General features: G+C 38.8%; 1 protein-coding gene across 7 annotated transcripts in view; it reads right to left on the bottom strand.

Annotated features, from left to right (window-relative positions):
* Positions 1-1311: 1311 nt before the first annotated feature.
* The window catches only part of tead1b (TEA domain family member 1b), a 71187-nt gene continuing 46569 nt past the window's right edge, over positions 1312-25929 (bottom strand). For 2 of the 7 annotated variants that reach the window (XM_049604172.1, XM_049604166.1), the window contains exons 4-14: positions 24659-24723; positions 21113-21328; positions 18159-18170; positions 15461-15592; positions 15125-15171; positions 14968-15026; positions 13228-13352; positions 10878-11051; positions 7051-7191; positions 6765-6917; positions 1312-4648 (exon numbers count right to left, since the gene is read on the bottom strand). In XM_049604172.1, coding sequence (XP_049460129.1) covers positions 4535-4648; positions 6765-6917; positions 7051-7191; positions 10878-11051; positions 13228-13352; positions 14968-15026; positions 15125-15171; positions 15461-15592; positions 18159-18170; positions 21113-21328; positions 24659-24723 — 1238 coding nt within the window. In that variant the 3' untranslated portion in view covers positions 1312-4534. The remainder of the gene's footprint in view (positions 4649-6764; positions 6918-7050; positions 7192-10877; positions 11052-13227; positions 13353-14967; positions 15027-15124; positions 15172-15460; positions 15593-18158; positions 18171-21112; positions 21329-24658; positions 24724-25929) is intronic. The other 5 variants (XM_049604189.1, XM_049604208.1, XM_049604198.1 and 2 more) reach the window with 5 other exon arrangements.

The raw sequence follows: 25929 nt of genomic DNA, 5'->3' as shown, positions 1-25929 counted from the left end.
TAGTCGCGCGTAATGACCGCTCCTTGTCAGTTAGACTGCATGTCATTCATGTTTGTCTCACTGACAGGTGGAAAGCCTACAGACAGGTACCCATTGCTCCACCACTGACTGCTCTTGTCCTGTCCTCTCTGACTATCATTAAACTCTGAGCTTAATCATTAGCTTTTAGCTTAGCAGCACTCGTAATTGAGTAAGCTTTTGAACAATGCAGGAGAAATGTTGCAGACAGTTTATATTATCAGCCTGGGCCTGGGGCTTGTTGTAACAGTAAATGGGATGTGTTGTAACATGTGTAAGTTAAACTGTGTCTGTGTGAGTGAACATTTTACCCTGCGATGCGCGATGTGGGCAGCGGTTCCAGCCACACACTGCTACTGCTGCCAAGCAGCCCCGCCTGTTGGAAAGAGTGTAGGATATACCACTACTAGGAATGGGAGGTGGGGACTAAATCTTTTAAGATTTAAATAGCACATTATTGCGCGATTATAATGAGCACCGCTTACATTGTGCTTTCAATAAATACTACTGCATTGTTCAAAAATTATTAACTGTGTCTCAAATGATTCTAGGGAGGGACAGCTTTACTGAAGGGGGAGTCATGTCCCCCCTGTCCCCCCTGGGATTTCCGCCCCTGTCCCAAATTATCTGAAAGTTGTTTGAAAACAGGGGCTTTAAATTGACAACCAAATCAAGGTTGTTGTCATTGTTGTTTTGTTTTCATGAATGTTTGTGAACTCAGCAGGAAAACAGGCTTCATTATTATAATTATTATTATTATTATTATTATTATTATATTGTATTTTAGTTGACAAGCACATTATCCGGTGATACCTGTAGTTCAGATGGTCTGCATAATTATTGATTATTTATCTCTTAACTATTTCTGCTTTCACTATACTTTGATAGCAGTGCAAGAGGTTTGCTTTAAATATCTCATGTGACTGCACTTAAATTACACAATATATAATACAGTTTACTGTTGCCTAAACTCAATGGGTTCAACTCAGAACAGAGATCATAATGCATTTGCCTTTAATTGAACAATGTCTCCCTCTGGTGATGGTTTCTGTTACTACAGTGATGTACATTAAAATATGCTGCCTTTAGGTGAAACAGGGGCACGGACAGTTAAATATAAAGCGAGGGACAGGCTCCATCTGCTGTTGATATGAGGTTTCTGCAGTTAAAGAGTTAAATGGAGCCTCAGTCTGCACGCCATCACCTAACACTGCTTTTCTGATTGAATAATCGAACTGCACTGATTGCTTCAGCGCCATAATTACATAAAACTGAAGTGACAATAGAGGGCAATATATTTTCAGATTTATTTAACTTCAATATTGCATACATACAAAGTATCTAGAAAGCTACAAAATATCTACTATTATCAAGAAGGCATCATAATGTTACGGAGCAAAGACAAGACCATATGCAGAACACAGAAACATAGCAGAGCTTCTTTTCTCTCCTTTGCTCCAACACTTGCTGTCATGGATACGAAAAGATATCACACATCTGTACCAAGAAAAGCTAAGATATATAATTTTGTACAAAGCACCTTTTTACAAAAAAAAAACAAGTCTGCACACAAAACCCAAATGTGTGTATGACAACTATATGTGAGCTATGTGAAAAATCACTTTAAAGCCACCATCTGAAAATGGTCATAAAACAAAAAGGTACCAGTACCTACTCTTTCGACAGAATTACAATTAACAAGAGCTAAACTGCTGATATGTTTGTAGCATGATTCCTTGACTTTTTTTTTTTTAATGTGTCCATTTTCTCTTCAAATGGTCCACCAGACATTCGTGCCACTGAAGGCATCAGTCCTGCTGTTTTTAGTGTTGAAACGACATGTCAAAATGTACCAGCAGTGCAGCAGCAACATCATTACCATCTTATTGGGCTTGCAATATACGGACAATGTCATCACAAAACCAAGTACAACTGTATACAAGTACAATAAGAAAACATCTAAGTAATCAATAAATGTGAACAGATACACAGGGTAAACGTAAGAGAAAAAAAAAAGCCTATTAAACTCCACAGCGTCCACAGGACTGTGGCAAAATACTGAATGATTGAACTCTGCATCCACCAGAGACATTGTCTGCAATTATTTAGAGCTTCTTCCATTAAAATATTTTAGATGATTACAATTTTTTTTTTGTAAGAAACAGTAAATGTTTGAGTAGCTATGGTCCTCACGGTGAAAAGTATTAACCTCGACGGCCTCGTCCACTCTAGCAGTTGTGAAAAATGTGTTTCTGAAACGGCGTCTCGCACAGGGTTTCAGATTCACCCAAGCTGTTTTAGGATTTGTAGTGTAGAATCACTATTAAATAAACTTTCACTTTTCGTCCTGAAAGATAAATTATAAAAGCTTGTGTCGGTCTTTCGTCAACATCACAGCTGCGTCTGCATCATCAAAGGTAACATGGTGATGTTTTCTGTGGTTTTCACACCGTGCGACGCGAGGTCGCAGGAAAGAGGAAACCATAATGTTTTCAAAAACCTTTTTTTTTTTTTTAATACAAAAAAACACTTGAACCTGCAAGTGTGCACAAAGCAGACAGCTGCGGCGTTCATTCATACGAGCTAACATCCTGCATGCAGTCAGCGGCTGTACGTTATCAGCAGGTCTATCAGTCTTTGACCTCAAGCAAAGAAATAAAGGTTCTTCAAATACATCATTTGTGAATTAAATTTACAATGCCATAAAAATTAATATATCATTTCTTTAATTCACCTGTAACCAGCTTTCCTCCCGCTGTCATTACTATCCTTTAAAAAAAGGCAATGTGGTGATTGGTTTCACTTAGCCTATGTCTCATTTATTTGGTCTAGCAACATTTAAATTTTTAATTTCTGTTTGATCTTTTTTAAGCTGGAAATTTTTAAACCAAAGGCACTTCCTTGCTACCATGCAGGACAAAAGATTGACTGTATCTCTGTATTTTTGGTCTTTTACGACAGGAAAGGCAGTCAGTCTGTGTTTATAGTACACTCTGAGAAAGAAGGTTGATATTTTAGGAACACGTAGCGTCAGAGAAAAATAAACCTGTGTTGTAACTGTCTGAGCTTAAATTTGCTTTATTTAACATAAGTGTACTGCCTCTTAACAACAATAGAAAACTGTATTTCTTGGATTGTACCAATCATACAAAACATAATTTCTCAGATGTGAAGATGTACCAAGTGATATAGCGGTGAGTTATTTTTGCCTGATTGATCCACAAGACTGATTTTAGACTTAAAACAAAGCGACGGGTAATGTTAGAGTGTATTCTAAGGCACTGTACATCTACACTTTGGCAGATAGTATTGTGTTTTTCTCACACAATCACGCAAACATATAAAGAGTCTTCCCGCGTAGAGATCACAGTTTAAGTGGCATCTTTTGGAGTTCTCACAGCTATAACATGTTTAAGGCTCGGGATCGGCGTAGGCCACAGAAACATGTGAACGTAGTGTGAAGGCAGCAACACTCTGGTTTGGAGTTTCTCCCAGAGGGGAGCGATATTCTGAGTCTTTCAAGGGGGGGGCAAAGCCACAGCACACTAAACAAGGCCTGCTGTCTACACATGATTTATAGTGTTGTGAGTATTTAAAGTGTTATTCTAAAACCACAGATCTAACGAGGAAAAAAAAGTAAGCATCACTAAGGCAAGTCCAGGAAGGGGGACAAAGTGCTTTTGGACAAGATGGGAGTCCGGTTTGGGTTAATTTTCGCAGTAATTTCACCCGACCTAAATCTAACAAATTCTCCTATCGGCTGTTACAGAGAAAGGTTTGCAGCACGGAAATGCTTAGCAGATGGTAAGACTTCATACACGTATGGAGCAGATGCAGGCAAAATGTTTGTGGTATTTTCACAGTGCATTCATTCTGTTGTTAGTGTCTAAGACTTGGAGTGCGTCACCAGGGATAATAAATATACTACTGAAAGTTCTCTTTAAAGAAATAGTTGCAGTATACACAACCAATTGCTTCCAACTGTCTATGTAGTGTTAGTTTAGTTTCTTTGGAAAATCTATTGGCTGTGGGTGCACGTCTGTATATCTACAGTGTGTACGTTCATGAACAACAGACACACAAAACACACTCAAACATATTACACAGACCACATCAGGCTGCTGAAAGAAAAGGCCAGCATCCTTTTTTTTTTCTTAGTCTACATAATAAAGCAGAAGAAGACGACACACACATTTCCATTTACCAAAATGAGCCTAGTAAATTCTTTAAAAACGGCCACATTTAAACCCAACAGAGACCAACTCAGCATATTTTTAAAACGAGAATTCCCGCATTTGAAACATAAAACAACTGTACCGCAATTCACAGCTGCAGTCAAATAACAAACACTTTATATTAAAACAAATTTTTAACAACTGACTTCACCCGATACCATGACCAAAAAGCATTGTAGGTGTGACTTTCAGGTAGAGGCACTGCCACTTGTTTTGAGGTTGGTTAAGTCCATGAAAAGAGAGGGGGGAGGGATTAGGGGAGGGGGGAAGCTCGGAGCCTCTCATTCCTTTACCAGTCTGTAGATATGATGCTGGGCGCCGTGCTCACTGTTTGAAACCTCAAACACACACGCCATACATAGCAGCGTCTCCTGGGTGTCCCTATTCGTCACCACCTGCAAGAGAAGAGTCGTTATTTTAGTTTCTGGTTCGGAAGTATTGAAGGAGATGCTGTACTGATACATGCAACAATTCTGCCACACAGCCTGTCTATTTATTACATCTTGCTTTTATTTTTTACTGTTTACAATCAATGACTCAGGTGTAATATCAGTATTGTTAAACTGTGCAATATCTATATTTCCATCAGTCAATAATGTAAAATCAGTCAGTCTGCTTCTTATTATATTGCTTTGTGTTTTTATGCTGTTTGCTTATTGTTCTGCTCTTACAGTTTACTTACTTTACATCTTTACATATTGCTTTGTATTTTATTTTTTTCTACTGATGCTTCCTGTTTGCACTCTCCTTTGCTGCTGCCATGTTACAGATTTCCCAGCTGTGGGCTCAGCTGCTCAGCTTTTCTTCAAACATCTTTACACATTTCTCAAAGTGGTACGAGTTTCTTAAAGGGACAGTTCACCTCAAAACCAAAAATAACACATTTTTCGTCTTACCTATAGTGCTATCTATCAATCGATATAGTTTTGGTCTGAGTTGCCAAGTGTTGGGGATATCAGCTAGAGAGATGTCTGCCTTCTCTCCAACATACTGGAAGTAGATGGCACTCAGCTTGTGGTGCTCAAAGTGCCAAAAATACATTTGATAAACTCAACAGCAATGTCTCTTTCCAGGAATCATGACCTGGTTACTCGAACTACACCTGCCATCCCTATCACTGCACAGAAGGAAGCGTGCATCTACTCATGGATGAGAGGTTCATGTTTGTGACAGTGCAAGATGTAAGCATTAATGGCTTCCTCCTAATCTGAGCTGTGACGTTCGCTCAGTAGTGCTAGGTGAGCTAGCACAGATGCACACTTTCTTCTGCACAGTGATTGGCAGGTGTAGTTTGGTAGAAAGAAAATAGTTCCAACGTGAAACAGCTCACAACAAGGTCTGTGGATTATCTTGAGTAACCAGGTCATGATGTCTCGAACAAGACATTGCTGTTGAGTTTTTAAAATGTATTTTAAGACGAGTGCTTTCTAGTTCCATTATATTAGAGAGAAGGCAGGCATCTCTGTGACCACTATCTTAACTTGGCTACTCACTCCAAAGTAATCTAGACTAATTATGATTACACTTAAAAGTAACTTAACTGTTTGTAAGGCCACACTGTATTAAAAATGCCTCAATACCAAAAACATAACTGTGGTAAACGATACAAAAGAAATGTTTTATATGTAGAATCCTTCAGTATGAAAATGTAGCTTAATGAGCAGTTAGTAGTTGCTGCTGTTCAGGACAATTACCTTTTACCATGTATTAAACCTAAAATCTAGCAGTGATGTCCTCACAATATTAATGAATATGCACTTCATCATTTCTGTATTAAGCTTCATAAGCTAATAGTAAAAAGCATATACACCCTGGAATTAAAAAGAAGATATAAACACTGGAATCAGATCATGAGGAAAATGCCATTTCAGCTACAAGAGATTAACATATTATTAGACTGTATGTAAAGATCCTTTATTCTGACACTGTGATCATTATTTTCTGGGTGAAGGCAGCCTTTTATGCTGCAGATTTCAGAGCTTTTTTAGGACGCTCTCAACCTTCTACAAATAGACAGGAGGCTCTCATTAATAATCTATGATCATCTCTAACCTGAAGGTTTGGGAAATACCTCTTAGGGCTAGGATGAGTATAAATCTTAGAAACCCTTTTAAGCTGAGGATTCCTCTGGGCCCTGGTTGCTATTTTGGGTGCACATCCCCATGTAAAGATCTATGCCTGTCTTTTTGTGTATTTCTTGCTCTCTCAGTGGTGCTGAATGACACTTTAAGACCCCATGTGATGGCTAATAACGGGGGTTCCTGCCCCTCTTATCCTCCCTTTTCCCCTGCAGATAATGAGGCTCCTCACACTGTGTTTCATCCCCTGTGGAATGAGAGCAATGTAAAACCAGCGAGAGGATCTCATCTCAAGGTCCAGTCAGTCCCCCCACACACACCCTTTTTTTATAAAGCCAGCTGGAGCCACCAACACACCCTAACAGCAAAGAGAAGAAGAAGAATGGGAGCCCTGGAGAGGGATCTCGCCCGCTCAGGTCAGTGTGGTGATTACCAATAAGATAGTGAAGTTCTCCAGCACGCTGTTCATCATATATTTCTCTGGCAGATGTTTTAGTTTGTGGATGAAGTTTATCATGTATTCACACATCGGAGACCGGCTTATCCGGTAGACAAAGCGTCCATTCTCAAACCGTGCATATTCAGTCTGAGGAAAAGGTGGACAAAAATGAGTTAATAAAAGTAGTATGTAGCCTAAAAACACAAAGGTACAGTGTCGTTAGGTTGTAATTCATTAGCCACTGTTCTGATTCATAGGATGACAAGATTCGATTTCTTACCTCAACTTTCTCGACCACCTGCTTGCCAAAGGAGCAGACCTTCGTTGAACACGTAATGGTCATGTTCTCCGAGCTCTCATACTGACTCGTGACTCCGTAGAAAGATCCAGTATCATCTTGGATGTTGCAGTTCAAGTCAGCCTGAGGGCCAGAGAAATAAGACAGCATTCAGTGGCAATTAATATTTGTATTTATGGTTCAGTTTACAGCAATAAATACACACAATCATATTAAAAGAGGTAAATACAGTGTGTGGAAGTGGTGAAATAAAATAGTGACACTGGCAATATTCTTGCCATTTTTTGCACACCAGACAGGAGAATAAGTGATGAGGCAACACTTAAACTACAGCGAAACTGATTATGTTGCAGTCAGCGGCTAATTCTGTTTTGATACAGCAACTTTGTCAAGTATTTCATATAACAAGTAACAACAGGCCTGTGTATGTAATCATTCTTTGTTAGAGTGAAAAACAAATTTAAAACAATTAACAAAAAGATCAAAGAACAAATAGAATTAAGACCCATTCATGTACATTATCTGTAACACACCCAATTAAACTTTTAAGATATCAGTAATCGCCCACGGATATCAGTCTGTGGGCGATGTTTTGATTAAACCCCCCAAAAAGAAGAAAATAAATCCATAAAATGCCATTTGATAACATGATTCAGATCTCAACCCAACAGTGCAACAAATCACCGTGTCAGCACTCACTGGCCTGCTCAAAAAGATTACATGTGCTAGAGGGTATAGCTATAACTATATTGGCCGATGGTAATATTTTAAAACCAAAACACATTACATAAACAAACTATCTTGATATGGATCCCTTAGTTTTCTTTTTAATAACTACGACCAAAATCCAGGAGTCAGAAATTTTAGAGTTGAAAAATACGGATGTCAGCACTCTCTGGTGGACAAACGGAGTGTCACGGAGACACTGTTTCTAAAGTCCCTCAAACTTAATTTAGCATTTTTGTTCGACAGTGTCTTACCAATGTATCTGCCATGAGCCAAATATCAGCTGATATGCTGGCCTGACTGATTTTTGTACTATGTACTGTTAGTGAGCAGGTTTTGATCATGTCGTGTGTTCACACTGGAAAGTGCCAAAATCAAGTATATTAAGAGTCACCTAAACCCCTGATTTTTGAATGTGCTGTTGATGCACATTATCCTCCCACAATGCAGTGTAAAAAGGGAACTGAGGAGTTGCTCATAGCTCAAACAAATAAACACAAGAAGTGGATGGTGGTGAAACAACTCAAGGAACATTATTTTTCCCTCCAAGTTTCTGGAGGGAAAAAAAGTGGTTTTCTTTTTTTAAAACCACGATAGCTGATTTTTTTTTTTTAATTTATATATATATATATGTAACTGGGGGGGCAGTAGAAACAAGTTGTGAACACAACATTAACATATCATCACCTATGAAGTTAGCTATGAAGATATGGTGTTCATGTTAGCAGTTCATATTAAAAGTTGCTTATTTACACATCCAATAATCATGGAGCAACATTATCAATCATTTAGAGTTTTGTTTGTGTCCACCTGATGAGTGTAAGTCTAATATTCACTCTCTTTTAGCTCTGTTTTTGGTCTCTACCGACTCCTACCTTCTTAAAAAAAAAACCCTGCAAAGATGAGTTTATAATACATACTGTGTACATTTACTTTGTGTTTACTTGGCCTTTCAGAAGAAGTAAGAATTTGTTTTAAATGTGGTATTTACAACTTAGTTCACACGTACATGGGTAAATTAAAAAAAAAAGCAGGCAAACTGTGTTTTTGGTCACTGAAAAAGGATCTTTTTTAAAACCCCTTTTCAGGGTGAAGATGTTCAAAAAAGTTTTTGGCTTTAGATGTCAGAGTGTGCGCTGTTATCTCCTTTGTGAGCCATCACAAATGAGGCTACATTACGTGCAATGGCGAACAACGCCAAAGTAGTGCTGGCTCTAACCTTGCTAACGGGACGTTGTACATGCTTATGCATGAATGTACATTCACTCTTCCACTAAATGAAGGAACAGAGGTGTCAGAATGCACGACAGAGGTCACTGCTCCAGGTAGCCTTCCTGTAATAGCTTTTTTTCAGGCTTCTGATTGGCTAACATCTTCTTATTCTTATTTGCAAGATTAGGTTATATCACCACCTGATGGTTTGGCATGCTCTAGACAGCGCTTCAATTATCTGTGTGTTCAAGTACCCATACTACCATACTATATGTCCTAAAGCCTAGTTAGGTCAAATGCAGTATGCCAAAAATACCAAGATGTTCTACTACATCCTGTCACATTTTGCAGTATGCAAGCTAGCATGCTTTTCTGTTTGTTCTGACCTACAGTCCTCAGCGCAGCAGGAAAAAACCACCACATTGACTGAGCTGCAAATAGATGACTTGACAGCTCATTGACGGCTGATTGACAGCTGTTAGATGTGGCAATGATAGATGACGGCACATTTAAGTGACTGTCGAGTAGTAGCCTAATAATAGAAATATTAATGTTTGAGTGAACAAAATAATCATAAGGTTACCAACAACAAAAGGTCATAACTAGACATACATACGTAATTACACTGTTGTGACTTTAATAGTTAGAATCTGCAATGTATGTAGTTATTACTGAAAAGTTAAAACTACACACACTGCAAAGTAACAACAGCAGAGCTCTCTGGGTTGACCTACATCTCTAGTGAGGTAAATGGCGTTTTGATTTATATCCGAGGATGTATTAGCAGCAGGGTCAAAGTTCAGGGCGTAACGTTATGAGTAAAGCAGTATGTCCCAGTTGTGTGCATAGTGCATGCAACAGTACATACTTTTTAAGGGCAGCTGCTGTACCTACTAAAAGTAAAAAGAAAAAGTATGTGATTCAGAACGCACCCTGTGTTTTTGTGACTTCATTTGGATGGAGATTTTTTTGAAACGGTGCTTCTGTGAATGGCATTATTTTTGAGAATGAAGGAAGGATGAGAGGAAAACCACTTTTTCAAAAATACCCTTGTACATGTGGACAAAAATGTTAATTAAACCCTGCATTAAGACTTTCTTTGTCACTGTCTAATCAAGAGCTGTCGAGATTAAACATGTACATCGCATATCAAATTAGAGGATCTGGGCCACTTCTGAATAAGCATGTAAATGTATCCATATTGGAAACGAGATTCTAAAGAGGATTAAATGAAGTTACGTTAAAGGACTGATTTACAAGGTTGAACTGGTCTGCTCCCGGAGGGCAACCTTTCTATGCCCTGAACATCCTGTTCATTATGGATACAAAAAGAGGAGACATCCTCCTACAACATTCTCCTCCTTCATTAAGCAAAGCAGTTATACATTCATTATTGTGCAGATTCTGTCTTTCATTTGAAATTTAGATTGGTCGGTCACTTCAAAAGGAATTTGAGGGGACTTGGTCCAAGTGCATACGACCCTACTTTGTTGGCTGCCGCTAGTTAGCATTTTGCATCAGGGAGGAAATACATGCAATGTTTAAACAGCCATTAGGAGTGCAACCAGGTCACTCCATTGTTTGGAGATATTACATTGAATTAGTGAGTGCTTTGATCAAAAGCTCTCCTGCTATGCAAGTCCAAATATAGCAGAGTGCATTCTGCAAACATTAAGAGAGCAATCTTCTCTGTGTAGACTGATTACACCCAATCACTGAAGACGAACCTGAGCACACAGCTACTGATTCTGCCATCAAACATTTCACAGTTATATCAACACTGATGTGTCTAAAACGCAATCCTGCTGCAACACTGCCATTTTATATAATACTTATTAATCTTGTTAATGTGGCCGACAAACAGCACTCACCCAGAATTTTATAAGGAAGAAGGAATTCTGGGGACCTTTTCCGTACAGCTCCTTCAGCCCTCCTTTCTTCTCTGGGAATTTGTCATAAATCTGACGGATGTCCACCGACTCCAGCAGGGCGTCACTGTAGGAATGATTTGTCTGTCCAATATGTACAAATAGGTGCTTGTTGTACTGAAAGAGAAAATAAGAAATATTAGAAACACATACATATACAGCATGGTGCTCTATTTTAGGTTGTATCAAAAATAATCTGTAAAAGTAAAACATCAGTATCCAGAGAACATAGAAAGGTTTACTCAAACAAAAATAAGCCAGTTCTGACAAACAACCACCACAATGAACAAAAGGCAGCTAGAATTAGATTGGTAACAATACACCCTCATGATGATAACCCTACGCATCATTGCTTTTTATTTGGCTGTCTGCATGCTTTTATGATGTACAAATTAGGAAATCTCATTCTGCTCCACTTAAGCCAAAAACACACTGATCCCCACATTTGTATTAAACCAAGCTGGGGATGCCCGACTGCCTCAGCCAAATTCTATAAGCTCATAAGTTGTGAATTTATTACAGGCGAGAAAGCCGTGAAACCACAAATCTAGATCTATCTGACAAAGATAGGGCTATAGCTGTGTGTTACATTCGGCAAACTCATAGGCTACACTCAGACTGCCGTCATATTAAATTTGTTTCTCAAATCGAATTTTAATACAGACTGTTCACACTGATATTTGCAGGTGATCAGATCGGATTTGTGTGTCCAGACAACACCAACCTATTTGCATGGGTTGCTGTATTTACGATGTGGTTTATAGTAACGCTGGTGATTCGGCTCTCCAATGCAGAAGCACGAGACAACAATGACTGTTTTCAACACGGAAAATATGGATAAATAATGGGAAGGCATTTAGTGTCGGATTTATTAAATGGATTTATTTTTCAAAGACTCCAGAAAGTCACTGCAGGTAAAGGCTGGACTACAAATTCTATAAAAGGGATATGAAGGGTAGCATTAGCCTCTAAGAAAAATTAAGTCTCTTTCTTCATGCAGCATTCGAGAGATTCGTAACGTTAGTAACAATATATATCATATCATATAAGACAAAGTCAACCCCCGGGTTAACTTCTATAGTGTCCAGTATATTTCTCATTAGTTAAGCGCTTGATGGTGAAACAGACTCGCAAACGCAGCTCTGCTGAAAAAGCTCTGCATCAGCGATAAAGTAACGTTACACAAGAGACACTCTGAAATCCAATTTAAGCAGCTACAGCATCTGGACTGAGAAGCATCTGTAGAAATCTGATTGTAATCATGTTTCAAACCACCTCCAAATGTGATTTGGAACTAATTTGCAAATATTGCACTTGACGCTTTTTTTTTTTTCTTCTTCTTCTTCTTCTTCTTTTTTTTTTGCTGTCCAGACTTTCAATCAATCTGGATACAATGTGGATACGTCAAAAACAGATTTGGGCTGGCAGTCTGAACAAGGCCACAGAGTAAAATTATTGATTTTCTCTAAGGCTAATGATAGATAAACAGAATCCAGTCCTGACACACATGAAAAGCAACATTTCTGCATCAAAGGCATCTACAATTCATGAAAGGTGAGTGGTTTATTCTATTTTAAAAAAAAATATGTTTGCTCTATTTCTTTAACTTTTCAACTGAGAATATTTGGATTTGGTTTTACAAAGTGGATAAAAATTGTGGTCTGTTGAACCACAAACCCACAACGCATCACAATAAACACAAAAAGGAGCAAATCAGAGAATAACATTGGATTTTCAGAGGTTCGTTGCCCTTGTCGTGACTGTATGAAACCCTGTCATGTGGCGCTGCACTCACAGGGCAACCTCACTGTCATGTAGCCTTTTGGGCAAATGCTTCAATGTTAAGCATTAAGATAAATATAAGATTTAAGACTGTTGCCACTTGGTGTTAATACCAAAATAAAGCACAGTATAAAATGTGGAGTAACACTTAAAAAATTGCTAAAGCAAACAAGAAACGTGAGACTAGAAGCTGCTGATGTGTCAGCTCACACTCAGCGAGTCTGTGGATTGTCTTGCTGAGCTGAAGTCTGCAGCATAAATATAGTTCTGGCACGCCTTTTAAGGAACTGATTAATATACAGTCCTTCATTATTTCTGCAGGTTTTCATGCTGTGTGTCCCTACAGGCCAGGCTTCTCCCCTCTCAGCTTGTTTTGGCCTCCCCTCAGCTGACTCTCTGCCTGGGAAAATGTCCCAGTGTATTCATAGAGGAAAGGACTGGATGATAAGAGGTGGGAATGAACACCATGAGATAGTGATTATTTCATGCTTTAGTATTACTCTCCACTCACTGAGTCTGGGTCTCTCTGCTGCTCTAGGAAGGCAGAGAACTCCACCAGTCGGAGTTTAGATGTACCGATGGAGCGGCCCTGCCATGCTGGTGCCGTGGGAGCTGGAGCTGCTGTGGGCTCGTAACCTGCAGTAACACAACAATAAGAGAAGAATTACCCCAGACTGTGGGCTCTCTTTACACCACAGCAAGATTATGATCATTTATATAACAAAAAGAAAACCTCTGTGTTGTCTGAGAGGCTTCAGGACCAAGTTGTCCTGATGTTACTGGCTACAGGCCTCTTTACTTCACAAAACATTTACCAGTAAATCACAAACTGTACAACCAAAATTAAATAAATATTTACATGTAAATTACAACTGCACCTGCCCTTCAGGTCACAGCAGTGCAATACATGGGGACGTCTCTCAGGAGAAATTTGTATGAACAGATTTGCTCTTAACCTGTGAATGAATTTCTTTATTTCTAATATTTATATATGTAAGAATAAAATACACAACTGGTCAGAGTCTTGGTCAAATATTTATATTGTTTGGGCAAGTTTTAGGCAAGCAATGAAAGATTAACAACTGAAACTGGAAAAATACCAATTATAAAAGTTTTGTTTTTTCAACATTTTTTTTTTTTTTTTTTTTTTAAATCACAAGTGTTCTAGTGTAAGAACAAAAAATAGTCACACTGTGTTAAAAAAAAGTCTCCAACATCTCCATGAAATTTGTATCCACGGCTGACAGATGGTTTGCTTTCTAACTTGGAAACAGAACATTTCTATTTTTACTTTGACACAGGAGTACCCATCTGAATTACAGACAGCCCTAAATCATAGCAAACTTTACACAGGTAAGAATAAATCAGTGATCTGTGCACATTGTTTGAATTTGTTTGGGTTTTCTTGATTATCTTTATTTTTATTTAATCTATATGAGCAAGATTAAGGTTAAAATAACTTTACGAAAGTGATTGAGTGCTAAATAAGATAAAAAATATTGCAAAAATTTGGGTAAAATAAAATATAAAATCTATATATACCCTTTGCCTATACAGATAATGTATGTCCATGATTGATAACTGCACAGGACAACCGCAATACACGCAGTGTGCAGCCTTTTTACTTAAAAAATACAGAATTATATAAATATTATGGGGCTATATATGCTGCATGATAGGATTTTCTGCAGTTTTATTCATTTCTGCCTTCCAATAATAACATTTTAGCAATATTTCATGCTTAAATTCTAATGATTAAAAACTGCTAAGAAAACTTAATTGATAAAAACTGCAGTTGCTGAGATGATTTTGATTTTAGTCTCAAGGCAGATCCTCAATTCCCAACATTTACTGTCCTCCTCCCTCCTGGAGCTGCACTGTAGATAAGGTCATCTGGGGGGAAATGTAGGTGGGTTCAAAGTATCAAATCCTGCCTTTATTGTTGTTGCTATCTCCCGAGCGCTAACCTCACTCTATCAACACGTTTGTTTTACAGCGAGACAGTCTGCCAATTGTCACAGCGAGATGAAAGGAACAGATTTAAGTGCTCAGAAGTTTCTGAAATGCACATGTGGAGATGGAGTGAGCCTGAATACAGGAAATAGCTAGCACATTTGGTATGTTGTGCACATTGTTGGAACTTTGTCCAATAATGGAAATGTGAATTTGCTTTTCAAATTTTGCAATTGTAAAAAGTTTAATGTACATTTTGGGTCATTTTTCCTTGATAGTGTTTAGGGTAAAGTCTTACTTGAAATGGCTGTTGTGACTGGCTGGATGGGATAGGCTTGCTGGGTGAAAGGCTTAATACTGGAACAGAGAATGACAGACCCATTAGAAAAAACATGACTATAGTACACTAGATTCTTGTAAATCAAAGTTCTCTTTTTCTGAAGTGTGATACTTACTCCTGTGAGGATCCTGGCTGACCAGCCGATATCATACCCTGCCATAACTGGAGAATAACGTTCATTAATAGACACCAAAGAACAAACAACAAAGAGCATACAATTGTGAGCAGCTGTTAGCAACAAGATCAAAATGGATCTGAGCTCCGTGTTCAGTGGATGCAGTTATCTTCACTACCACTCCTTTTGATCATGTGCTTATCTGATAGGGGCAGTTGTGCAAAGCTGTGGTGTGTAATGTGATTTGGCCCGGGTGTCGGTGCAGTTGGCCCCATGGCTGCCCTGGGTGAAGCTGGACAGGATGGATCAATAGCGGGGTGCCGACAAGGCTCTTACCCCTGCTCCAGGGAAGGCTGGGCGCGGGATGCCTGGCAGGCCCAGCTTGTTGTGAATAGCCGTGGCAGAAACGATCTGAGCCGAGGACATGGAGGCCATGCTCTGGAGGGCTTTGTCCTTCACGGCCTGGTCCTTTAACAGCAGTCACAAAAGGCTTAGCACTCACACAGAAGGGGGAGGTGGGGCATGTTGCAGAGGTAGCAACAAACAACACACTAAAAGCACCATCAACCTTTCTCACAACAGTAAACAGCAGGCGGGTTAAAAGGAGATACATGTGCATCACTATTTAAGTGAAGGCTTTTTTTTAATATAGGAATGTGCCAAACAATGGCAATTGAATTCCAGTATACAGTGCAATAGCAGTGGTATGCACTTAAATGAAAGTTTGCTTGTTTTAAAAAAAAAAAAACTCAGTCAGCAGCGCTTCTATCAAGGTTGCATTTGTCTGCATGTCAAAACACATCTGAACATTGTAAAGAATTTCTCAAGTTAAACTAAAGGACACCGACCCCACTTGGTTAGAGGATAAAGATGGATGACATTATAGCTTCCTCAAAGTGAAGCCAAAACATCTCGACTGCCCCCTGGTGGCTGGCTGCAGTACAGGTCATAAACCCCGCCCCCTATATGTCAGCAGATGAGACATTTGCCAAATTAAAATATCAAAGTACTCATTAAATTAAATTTTTCCCAACGATGGTTTCTGTCATTTCAGGTCATTCGTATCACATTAATGTGTGTTTAAGTGTTAACTTTTCTTCTAAGTTGAGTTGTAATTACTTATTTGATGCTATAAAAAAGTCACAATCAGTGGGGCTGCTCCTGGTTGGAAAGGTGCACAGGCAGGAACTTGATGACGTGGAGATCACTACTGCGCGGACTCTAGCTCCAAATGACATCACCAGCGCAAGATAGCAGTGGCCATATTTGGGATATTTTAGCTTCATTTCGCACAGTAACAAGAAGTAAAGACATGTTGTCGATTTTTATGTACAGTCACTGGAGCTACACTGGCTTAGGGTAGCTAAGAAATAGAGTCCGCTAACGTCAACAAACAACGGGCACCCTCCACTACACAGAGTACACACATGCTGTGTTTCCATTATATACATTTTGCAGCAGCAGCCCAGAGATGGACTGGTTTACTTTTGTCCCCATCCAGTCTTGATACATTGAACATCGCACATGTGCAAACTGCAGCAGTTCAGCCATTTTATATTTTCTGTTTACTTTAATGGACATACATGAGTGATAAAAACTGCTCAAACCAATGTCACAGTCTGTTGTTACAGTCTGTAAATCGTTGCAGTTATTTTATTTGTCCCACACTGATGCAAAAATACATTTGCCAGTAATTATCTAAACTTAGCCCAGTGATGAAATAAATCCATGTCATAATCATTTTAGATTTTCTGTCAAGTACAGTAAAATACCAATTCTCCAGTTCAAGGAAATGGCTGCTATGACATACAGTGGTTAAATTAATGTATGTTTCACAGCAATCCTTTTGATTTTGATCAGGCATCTGAGAAATAGGGTATTTTCTTGTTATTATTATCAATACTATTACACAGCAGTGAAGTGGAAAATAGACTAATTTAAAAATGTATTATTATTTTTAAGAGAAGATGACTGAATAAAATTATTTAAATATCATTAAGTCAAGTTTTTGATATCACTTTGGGGTAAATTCATTGTTATATTAACTGAGTATTAAAATTATCTTAATAATAATTGATAAAATGGTCATTAGATTAATCAACTAATTTAAAAAATAGTCTTTACATTAACTGCCCACGTTAGTACCATGGATCCACTGGTGCAGATTTCAATTTAGGAACATTACAGATAGTAATGTCATTCTAAATATGATCATAATTCATTTTCCAGCCTTCTATAAACATGACGGCGGTCAAACACGAGCAGTATGTTATGTCACCATTTTGACTGATATCCATGTGCTCACTTGTGCCTGCCAGGCCCACAGGACGTGTGCTGGGCTTTGATGCAACTTTTCGTAATGGCCAAACAATGGAATTGTAACTTCCTGGTTGAGCATGTGATGCCATTTGGACCCAAAAGACTTTCTCCTATATACTTTTTTAAGTAGTTACAACCCCCGACTTGAACGCTGTATCCAGTTCTCTACATCCATGGTGACTGATGAGTGTTAGCATGAGGAACAGAATCCTGACTGCAGGTCACTAACAGCCACCATTCTCATTATTAACAAGGATTTTCTGAGTTACATACAGCACCATATTGGATTAGTAATTCATAGATCAACAGAAGCAAATGCAAAAGTGCACTGTATGTTGTATGTTGTGTTGGACATAGTTCTTTGTTAACGTGCATTCACAAAGTTATTTAAAGTCCTACTGAACCTTCTGAATTCAGTGAAAATGCTGCAGCAGAGTGCACACTGGGGCAACCCATACACACTAGCAAACCCATGCAGACTCACTGGTGGCAGAAGCTAAAGGTAAGCATGCTGGCAACAGATGCTGGTGGAGCGGAGTCAAGCTACAGTATGATAATAGTATGATGACACAAAGAGACACCAATAAACTGGGAAAACACTGGGCAGCAGCTATTGTACCACTATGGCAGGAGCACAAATGCAAAACTAGCAGCTGAAGGAGGCAGGCCCTAATAAAAGCAGAAACAGCATCACAAACAGAAGATAAATACTTACCATACTTGTAACCTAAATGCAAACAAACAGGGTTTTATTGTGAGTACATTAACACTTTTAAACTGTTTAAGTCTGCATGAAAAGTCCAAACATCAAAAGAAAATAACACTCTAATTTGAGAACGTCCAGCCTTCTTCACACAACACAACACCAATGTGTAATGAACACTTAATAACAAAGGATTATGAAATTTGTATTTACAAATTATTCTTGGTCTCTGTGGCGAATGTCTTGCTCTCTATAATTTTCACAATCTGATCAGTAGTCATCACTCGAGACAAAACAACAGAACAGTAATGTAATGACTGTAATTTTAGACGAGACCAGAAACAGCAGGTTTTCACTGATGCCCCCTGAAATGAAGGGCACACTTGTATTTCTTTTTGCCCCTGAACTCTAATTTGCTTTAAATGAGAAAAGACAGGGATTCATACAAAAGCTGTCTGTTTTTCTTCAGACAGCCGCCTGTGCCCTTGAAAGACCAGGCATTCGTGTGGCTAGTTGCCTGTCTGACTCTTTCTGTCTCTCAACACACACACGCAAGCACACACTAACACACTTGCACACACACAGAGATTAATGAGGGGTCATTAATTCGTGTTGAATACTGGGAGTGGAGCAAAGTGTGAAAGTCAAAATGTATAGTCGGCTCCCCAAGAAAAGAAGAAAATGGCACATGGCTGGGCTGTCCTTTGATATACAAGCATTACTACATAAAATACCTTAAATTACAGGTCAATATTATTCAAGATGACTTCTTTCACAATGCTTTTCTCCCATTTTAATCTGCCATTGTGAAAAGCTTTCTGCAGTGATTTTAACAGAATTCACCATTGCTGAAATAAGTGACAAGAACGCTCTGAAATGACGACATCTGAACTGGGAGGAAGGAAGGAAAGCAACTGACAGCCAAGGCATTGTGAGAGTCTGGAGTTATCAACAGATTGAAGGAGGAACAAGGAGGCAGAGAGAGCATTTCAGAAAGAGTCAGCCATCAGACCGATTGCCTCGGACCCTCAGCTCTCAGCCACTCACCAACAGCCAATGCCAGCATGCTTCCCGACATTTTGGATTTTACTTTTTTAATTATTACAAATTTGCACAAATTAGAAATCAGTGCCTGACCAGTAAGTAAACCAAGCCAATATACTGGTATGTGGGTCAAGAAAATTTCTGTACAAAACTGCAGAAAATATTTTAAACATGCAGAAAGTGTCAAGATAATTACGTTTCTTTACCACCAGAGAGCTCTGACATTTATTTATTTTTTTTTACTTTATTTTTAGGAGCTTCAGGGAAGGTCCACCACTTTGGTCCAAACAGAAATACCTAAAAATTCTAGATGGACTGCTACAACACTTTGTACAAATGTTCATGGTCCTCAGAGGATCAATCTTTAGAATAAGACTTTTTTCCTAGCGCCACCATGAGGTTCATATTTGTGGTTTGTCAGTGAATTGTAGATAGATGGTCATGAAATTTGGTCTAAACACTTATGTCCCCCTCAGGATGAATTGTGGTGACTTTGGTAATCCCTGGCTTTTCATTTAGCGTCACCATCAGGTAAAAATCAGTCCAATACTATAGTATATTACCAAAAAAAAAACCATGCCAAACCAAAGACATTCCAATCATGATCAGCTGCACATTTTGATTAGGGCTGATGAGCTAATGTTTGCATGCTAACAGACTAAGCTAAGATGGTGAATCTAATAAATGTATCTGCAATACATCAGCATGTTAGCATTGTTTTTGTGAGCGTGTTTGCATGATGATGTTAGCATTTATCTCAAAGCACTGATATACAGCCTCACAGAGTCACTAACATGGCTGAAGACTTGTGGTCTTTGCACACCAAGTCTGTATTCGTCACGTGTGTTTTTTAATCTGTCATCTCATAAAAACAGTTACGCAAAGAAGTCTGATGTGTTTTATTGTTCTATTCAATGCAAAAATGCGCAATATGACACGAAATGGAGTCGTTAAACGGCGAGGATTATCTTGTGGTCTTTTCACGTCTTAAAAAGTAGAAAAACAAAAAACAAAATATTGCCTCCAGACTATCTCGAAAAGAGATCCAGGGCATGGATGATTTTACCTGCTGATAAAAGGAGCTGCAGAATTATGTTGGTTGTGTTACTGTTTCCAGGTGACTTTTTTTAGAATTTCAGAAGTCCAGTTTAATACGCAGCTAGTAATACCGGAATCACACATTCAGAAGAAGACCACCAGTCTCTGCGATCCAATTGATCCAGAACAGCAGCTGGTAGTATGTCAGGCAGACACACTAACGCACACACAAAGATGGATACAGGAAATGCAGTAATCTAACCTGTTCCAAAAACCGTAATTTGAGACGAACGTTTTTGAGTCACTGTGTAAATGTGATTGGCACAACGTAAGGTTATATTGATTCCTAAATGTGCGCCGATTTCGGATGAAAAATACAGAATTGGTGTCCAAAGGCCTTTACTCTTGTTCTGGCCACAATTCTTTCAGAAACAAAATTCAGGGGATGTAGACCAAAAATGTTTGTGTCTTACGTGTCATCAGATTTGTTTTTAATCAGCCTCAAAAATCCAATATCAGTCAGGCTCTTGTAAAATTATAAAACCAAAATATAAACTACCAGTACTATTTGCGTCAAAGTGCTTGATATTAATCCTTTCAATAATTGTCATACTAAGTCATGGATATGATGAGCAAAGGCCCGTAAAGAAAAGTGAATAAATGTAGAGGAAACCAAGAGGACAGGACAGTGACTGCATGTCTGAGTGAGGGTAAGAGAGATGGACTGAGAAGGTGGAGGGGGGTGGGGGTTAGAAAATGTGAACAGGCTACAGAAGATTTGGGTTAGAGGGAATCAGAGCACCAGGCATTCACTCTGTCACCACGGGAAACAGGAAGTTAAGACTCACAGCAACCAACAAGCCCAAAAGCAGAAAAGCGCATACCTTTAGCTTGGAATGAAACTCACGAGATTTCCTTCTGGCAAGAACCTGAATGTGACTAGACACCTGCGGGGTAGGGGAGGGGAGGAAAACAAAGGAAGAGCCTGTAACCATGGCAATGAAAAGCCCCCTGCAACTGGGCAAAGCCAGACGTACCTTAATGGCAGCTTGGATTTCTCGAACTTTCTTTCTTGCTAAGACCTGTATGTGACTAGACACCTCCATTAAAAAAAAACAGAAAACGGGAAAAACAAGAAAAAAAAGTACAAAGTGATTTATACATTTCTTTGTTTTAAAGACACTTGAGGGAGAAAAAGGTGCATAATAGAAGCATCTCCAAACCACACACCAAGCTAACAGCCAATAAAGCGTTATGCTGTGTGTTGTCGTCACTTAAGTGAACTGATTAAGGAGGATGCAGGCCCCTTTAGCACACATTAAGAGCACCCAGATGTGATCTGCTGTGTGTTGAATGAGAATTGGCTAGTCTAGTATTCTTACGGGAGCTGGGCGAGGCATTTCACCGGCCAAGTTTACCCTCCAACGTTCACACAGTGCAAAATTATTTAATATTCTCACATGAAACATTCAGCAGTGCAAGCAGCAGTTAGTCAGATAGGTAATGTGTGTTGATGACAGGTTTCAGGGGTGTCTCTGACACTATTCACGCAGATCACACCCAAGGTGAGTTTTCTGGCAGGAGTGAGGTGATTTAACAGATTATAATCAAGTGCTTTCACTGCAGATAAATATTGACGTGATTTAAAATCCGGCATTTTCTTGCTATTCAGGCTGACACATGAACGAAAGGTGAAACTACTAGTCATTAGTTGATGAAGACAAAATTCATCAGCTCTATTTTCCTCACTTTTCAGGCAAAAGTTTCAAACATTCTCTGGTTGTAGCTTCTCCATGTAAGGGTTTTCTGTGATTCTTGGCATTATAAATTCAACATCTTTGGGTTTCAGACTGTTGGTTGGAATAAATTAGGCATTTTAAGACAGTTTTCACTATTTTCTGGCATTTCATTAATAAAACAATCAAGAAAAAAATCAGCAGATTAACTAATAATGAAGCTTAGGGCTGCCACTAATGTTTATTTTCATTTTTTTTTAAACTTACAAATCTGGTTTTCATCAATAGTACAAAACAATGACTGTCTACTTAACTTAATATAGGAGCCCATGCTATAGGATAGCTATCTGAAAACATCTGATGCACTCTAAGTGGAAATTCTTTATTAATTTATGTACTAATATATTATTTTTTACTTACTATCATGGCCTTCTACATTAAAATTGTTCTCTCAAATGAACTCAAGACAATATCCAGAGAATCAGGTCCTGACCTTGTCTGGAGTTTCCCTTTCACACATGTAGCACACAACAGGTGTCAGAAGCGTTCTCACCTACTGGAAATACTCTGTTTGGTTTAGGCGCCTGGGTAGAGTGTGCAGAAGGCAGGACATGACGCAGATTAAACCACAGTCACATTGCTGGTTCATAATCTGATCGTAAATAACAGAGCATTCTGATGTTCCTTTAATTTATCTGACGATTTCAGCTTTGGCCCTCACCAACAGAAGTTCTCGATATTCTTGTTGCCGTCTTTGTGTAAATGACCTCGTCTTTACCCCTGGATGTTTATTTATTTTTCTGGGTTTCACATATGCCACATGACAAAGATGTCATTAACACCCCCACTCACTTTCTCTGGACTGTTGCCTGCTCTTTTCATACATGGGTTCAATCGGACATTACGCAGACTTTGTACTAAGGAGCTGGCAGGGTAAAGTGGCCGATCCAACTGATTCGGACATTTGCGTTCTCACATGAAGCTACTCTGAGTAATGTCTAGATCAGTGGTTCCCAAATGGTCCAGCCACAGGGTCCAGATTTCTCCTTAGCCATTAGTTCAAGGTCCACGCAGTTTAATACATTCAGTGTCATACTTGTGTTTCGCCATGTCATCGAGCTAGTTCGCTGTCTCTGTCAAGTAGCTGTCCATTATCCACTCACTGTATGGCAGGAAACTTTGAAATAAAAACGCTGTTCCAGAAATACACTGTAGTTAAAAATAAAGTTTGTTTTCTACATGTGAACTGTGACCCACCAGTTGGGAACCACTGGTCTAGATAGTTTCAGGTTTGCAGTGCATGTGTGAACGGTGCTTTAGTTAGCTGGACAGTCATTGTTTTTTATTCTTTTTCAGCTACTCGCCCTGTTCTAACAAGCACCGGATTATTTTTTGCAATCACCAACATCTGGTTTCTTGACCCAGTGCAGCACTCCCTATTTTTTTCTTTATTATGAATATGTTTTTTGTTAATTGATTTGTTGTTTAGACAAGAAAATGTCAGACAATATCAAGAAGTGTTTCCTAAAGCCTAAGCTGACATATTCAAACCGCTTGATTTGTCCAACCAACAGTCCAAAAATTTGCATCACTAAAACATTTGCTTAAAAATCAACAAACGATAATTCAAAACTGCTACTGATTAGTTAAATCTTGATGGACTTACCAATCAGCTCTAATGAGAATTTGTTCGTTGCATCTTTAACATAAACAACACAGCACTGCATCATGCATTTAAACTAACCATAGGAACAGATGTGTGTTTCTCCCCGTAGCTGTAAACAACTCCCTTGTTCTGATTGTGTGTCGAGGTGACTCGTCACAGACAAAGAAACCAAACGCCTCTCTGCCCCAGACTGATCAATTCACACAGTGATCGAATGTCACTGTAGACATTGCTTTGTTTATCATTGTCATTCAAGTCAGTGGTCATACAGGGGATTTCCTGTTTAGAGGGAAGATCAGTCTGTGGGTTTCATACTGGTACTGAAGCACCATCAGAGCTGCTCATTATCTGCTCATTTGAAGACAAGAATCAGCTATAAGCTCTGGTTTATTTTAGTACTACAAATCCCATGAGTACAATCAAGACCCTGAATTCTATATTGTCTGTATTACATATGACATACTACAGCACAGACTAATGAAGTCATCACAGCTCGATTCAGAAATCTGAGCTGTGGTTAGAGTCTGCAGTGCACACAGTGTGTTGCAGAAGACAGGATGCACTTTCAGCAAATACTCTCTGTGATCAGAGATGATCCCAATCTATTAAGGCTCCCACCTTCCTATTAATACAGGCTTCTACACTGACCAAGTGCATGACCTCCATGGTTTAGTCATGAGGCAGAACACTTGCCCTGGTAAGCTTTTCAAATGCTCATAAATTTATCGTAGCTGCTTTACAGTGGGAGATGAAAAGCTGCATTTTATGATATTAGCTTTTAACACTACTACTTCTACAGTTCTTTTACAGTAGTTGTACTTAAGCGTGACAATTTCGGGAATGTCAATGCAGAGACATCTGTTCATGCAACACAGCAGTGACAGGGGACTTGTCAGCCTCAGAAGTCCCCTCGACAGCTTAGCATTGTGTTATTTTCTGACGGGAAACAAAGGCAACAGTCTGCACACATTCAGATTTGACAGCCCTCTGACACTCATGCAACAGAGACGTCTCCTCTCTTGTCTTACCTGCTTCCGAGTCCTCGTCTTCCCGGTCCGGAGCTTGATGTATCTGGCTATCAGCTCATTTCGACCTGTGTGAAGGGAAACATGAGAAATTTGCTTAATGAAAAAAATACAAAATATCTCTAACAAAAACCATTAAACATTTGAAATAAACTTTGAAACTTTGAAATAAAATTAAATATCAAGGCAGGAGTGGAATATTTTTGCAAGAAATTTAGAAAACATACAGAAAAACCACATCATAGCAGCAAACACTGCTGTGACGTAAACTCATGTAGCCTGTAGGCTTGTTGTTTAAGTTTTTAGACACAAACGCAAATGCTGAGCAACATATTTGAGTTTCGGTTTGACAGCAAACACCACACTAAAACATCAACCATAAACAAAATAAAAACAGATAAGTGAGTTTATGGCTGGAATCTGTCACCACCTGAAAAACAGCACTGCTGTTTTATGCCCGTCACACTAACTACTTTTGTTGGACGACATATTGTCCTTGAAATAAATGTCATAAATGACATTATTGTCATTTGACGCCAGTGATATAATGATAATATAATGGGATAATAATACAAGTACACCCTTTCAAAGAGCAATTAACTTTTAATTAGACAGGAAATGACAGGAAAACATGTCTCAGCATAGTTTTTTCTCTTTGTTCAGCTTTGGCAGTGTGAAACAGTCACAGCGTCCACATCTTATAATGGTTGGGAAAAATCCTGCTGTTTATTCTGGTATCATTTAAAATGTTGGTGACATTTTTATGCAAATGAACACGTGTAAACACAACAGCAAAACCATACGATATATGGACATTACCTAGATTGTTTTTGTTGAGTCATAATTATTGTGACATGCCCAGTGCTGCTTCTTCTTTCCTTGGTGGGCTGGTATGTGATTTTTTCTTATATCGGCCACTGTAGTTCTCCTGCACACTTGGTTTCAGTTTTGCAGCCGCAACACTGCCACTAAATCCTACACACTGGGCCTGTAAATTCACTGAACCTTACAAAATCCTTTAGCTCTACTTAAATGCTTTTTTTAGCTTAAAAAATTAAAAATGTCAAACTTCAGGTTGAGCTGTAGGATTTTGCCAGGTTCAGTGAATTTAATAGAAGTTTTTAGATCTTTTTTTTTCCCCAAGAAATGCATGACATGAACTAGGAGGTCTCAGTGAGTTGATACGAAATGACCAGTAAATTAATTCATAAGTTACAACTTATCTAGGAAGTAGTTATAGAACCACACACAAAGCTACAAAGCAAACCATGAGG

Source organism: Epinephelus fuscoguttatus, linkage group LG2 (genome assembly GCF_011397635.1).
Source record: "Epinephelus fuscoguttatus linkage group LG2, E.fuscoguttatus.final_Chr_v1".
NCBI classification, from domain to species: Eukaryota; Metazoa; Chordata; class Actinopteri; order Perciformes; family Serranidae; genus Epinephelus; species Epinephelus fuscoguttatus.
The sequence above is the reverse complement of the archived record's forward strand: the minus strand, read 5'-3'. Positions and strand labels throughout refer to the sequence as shown.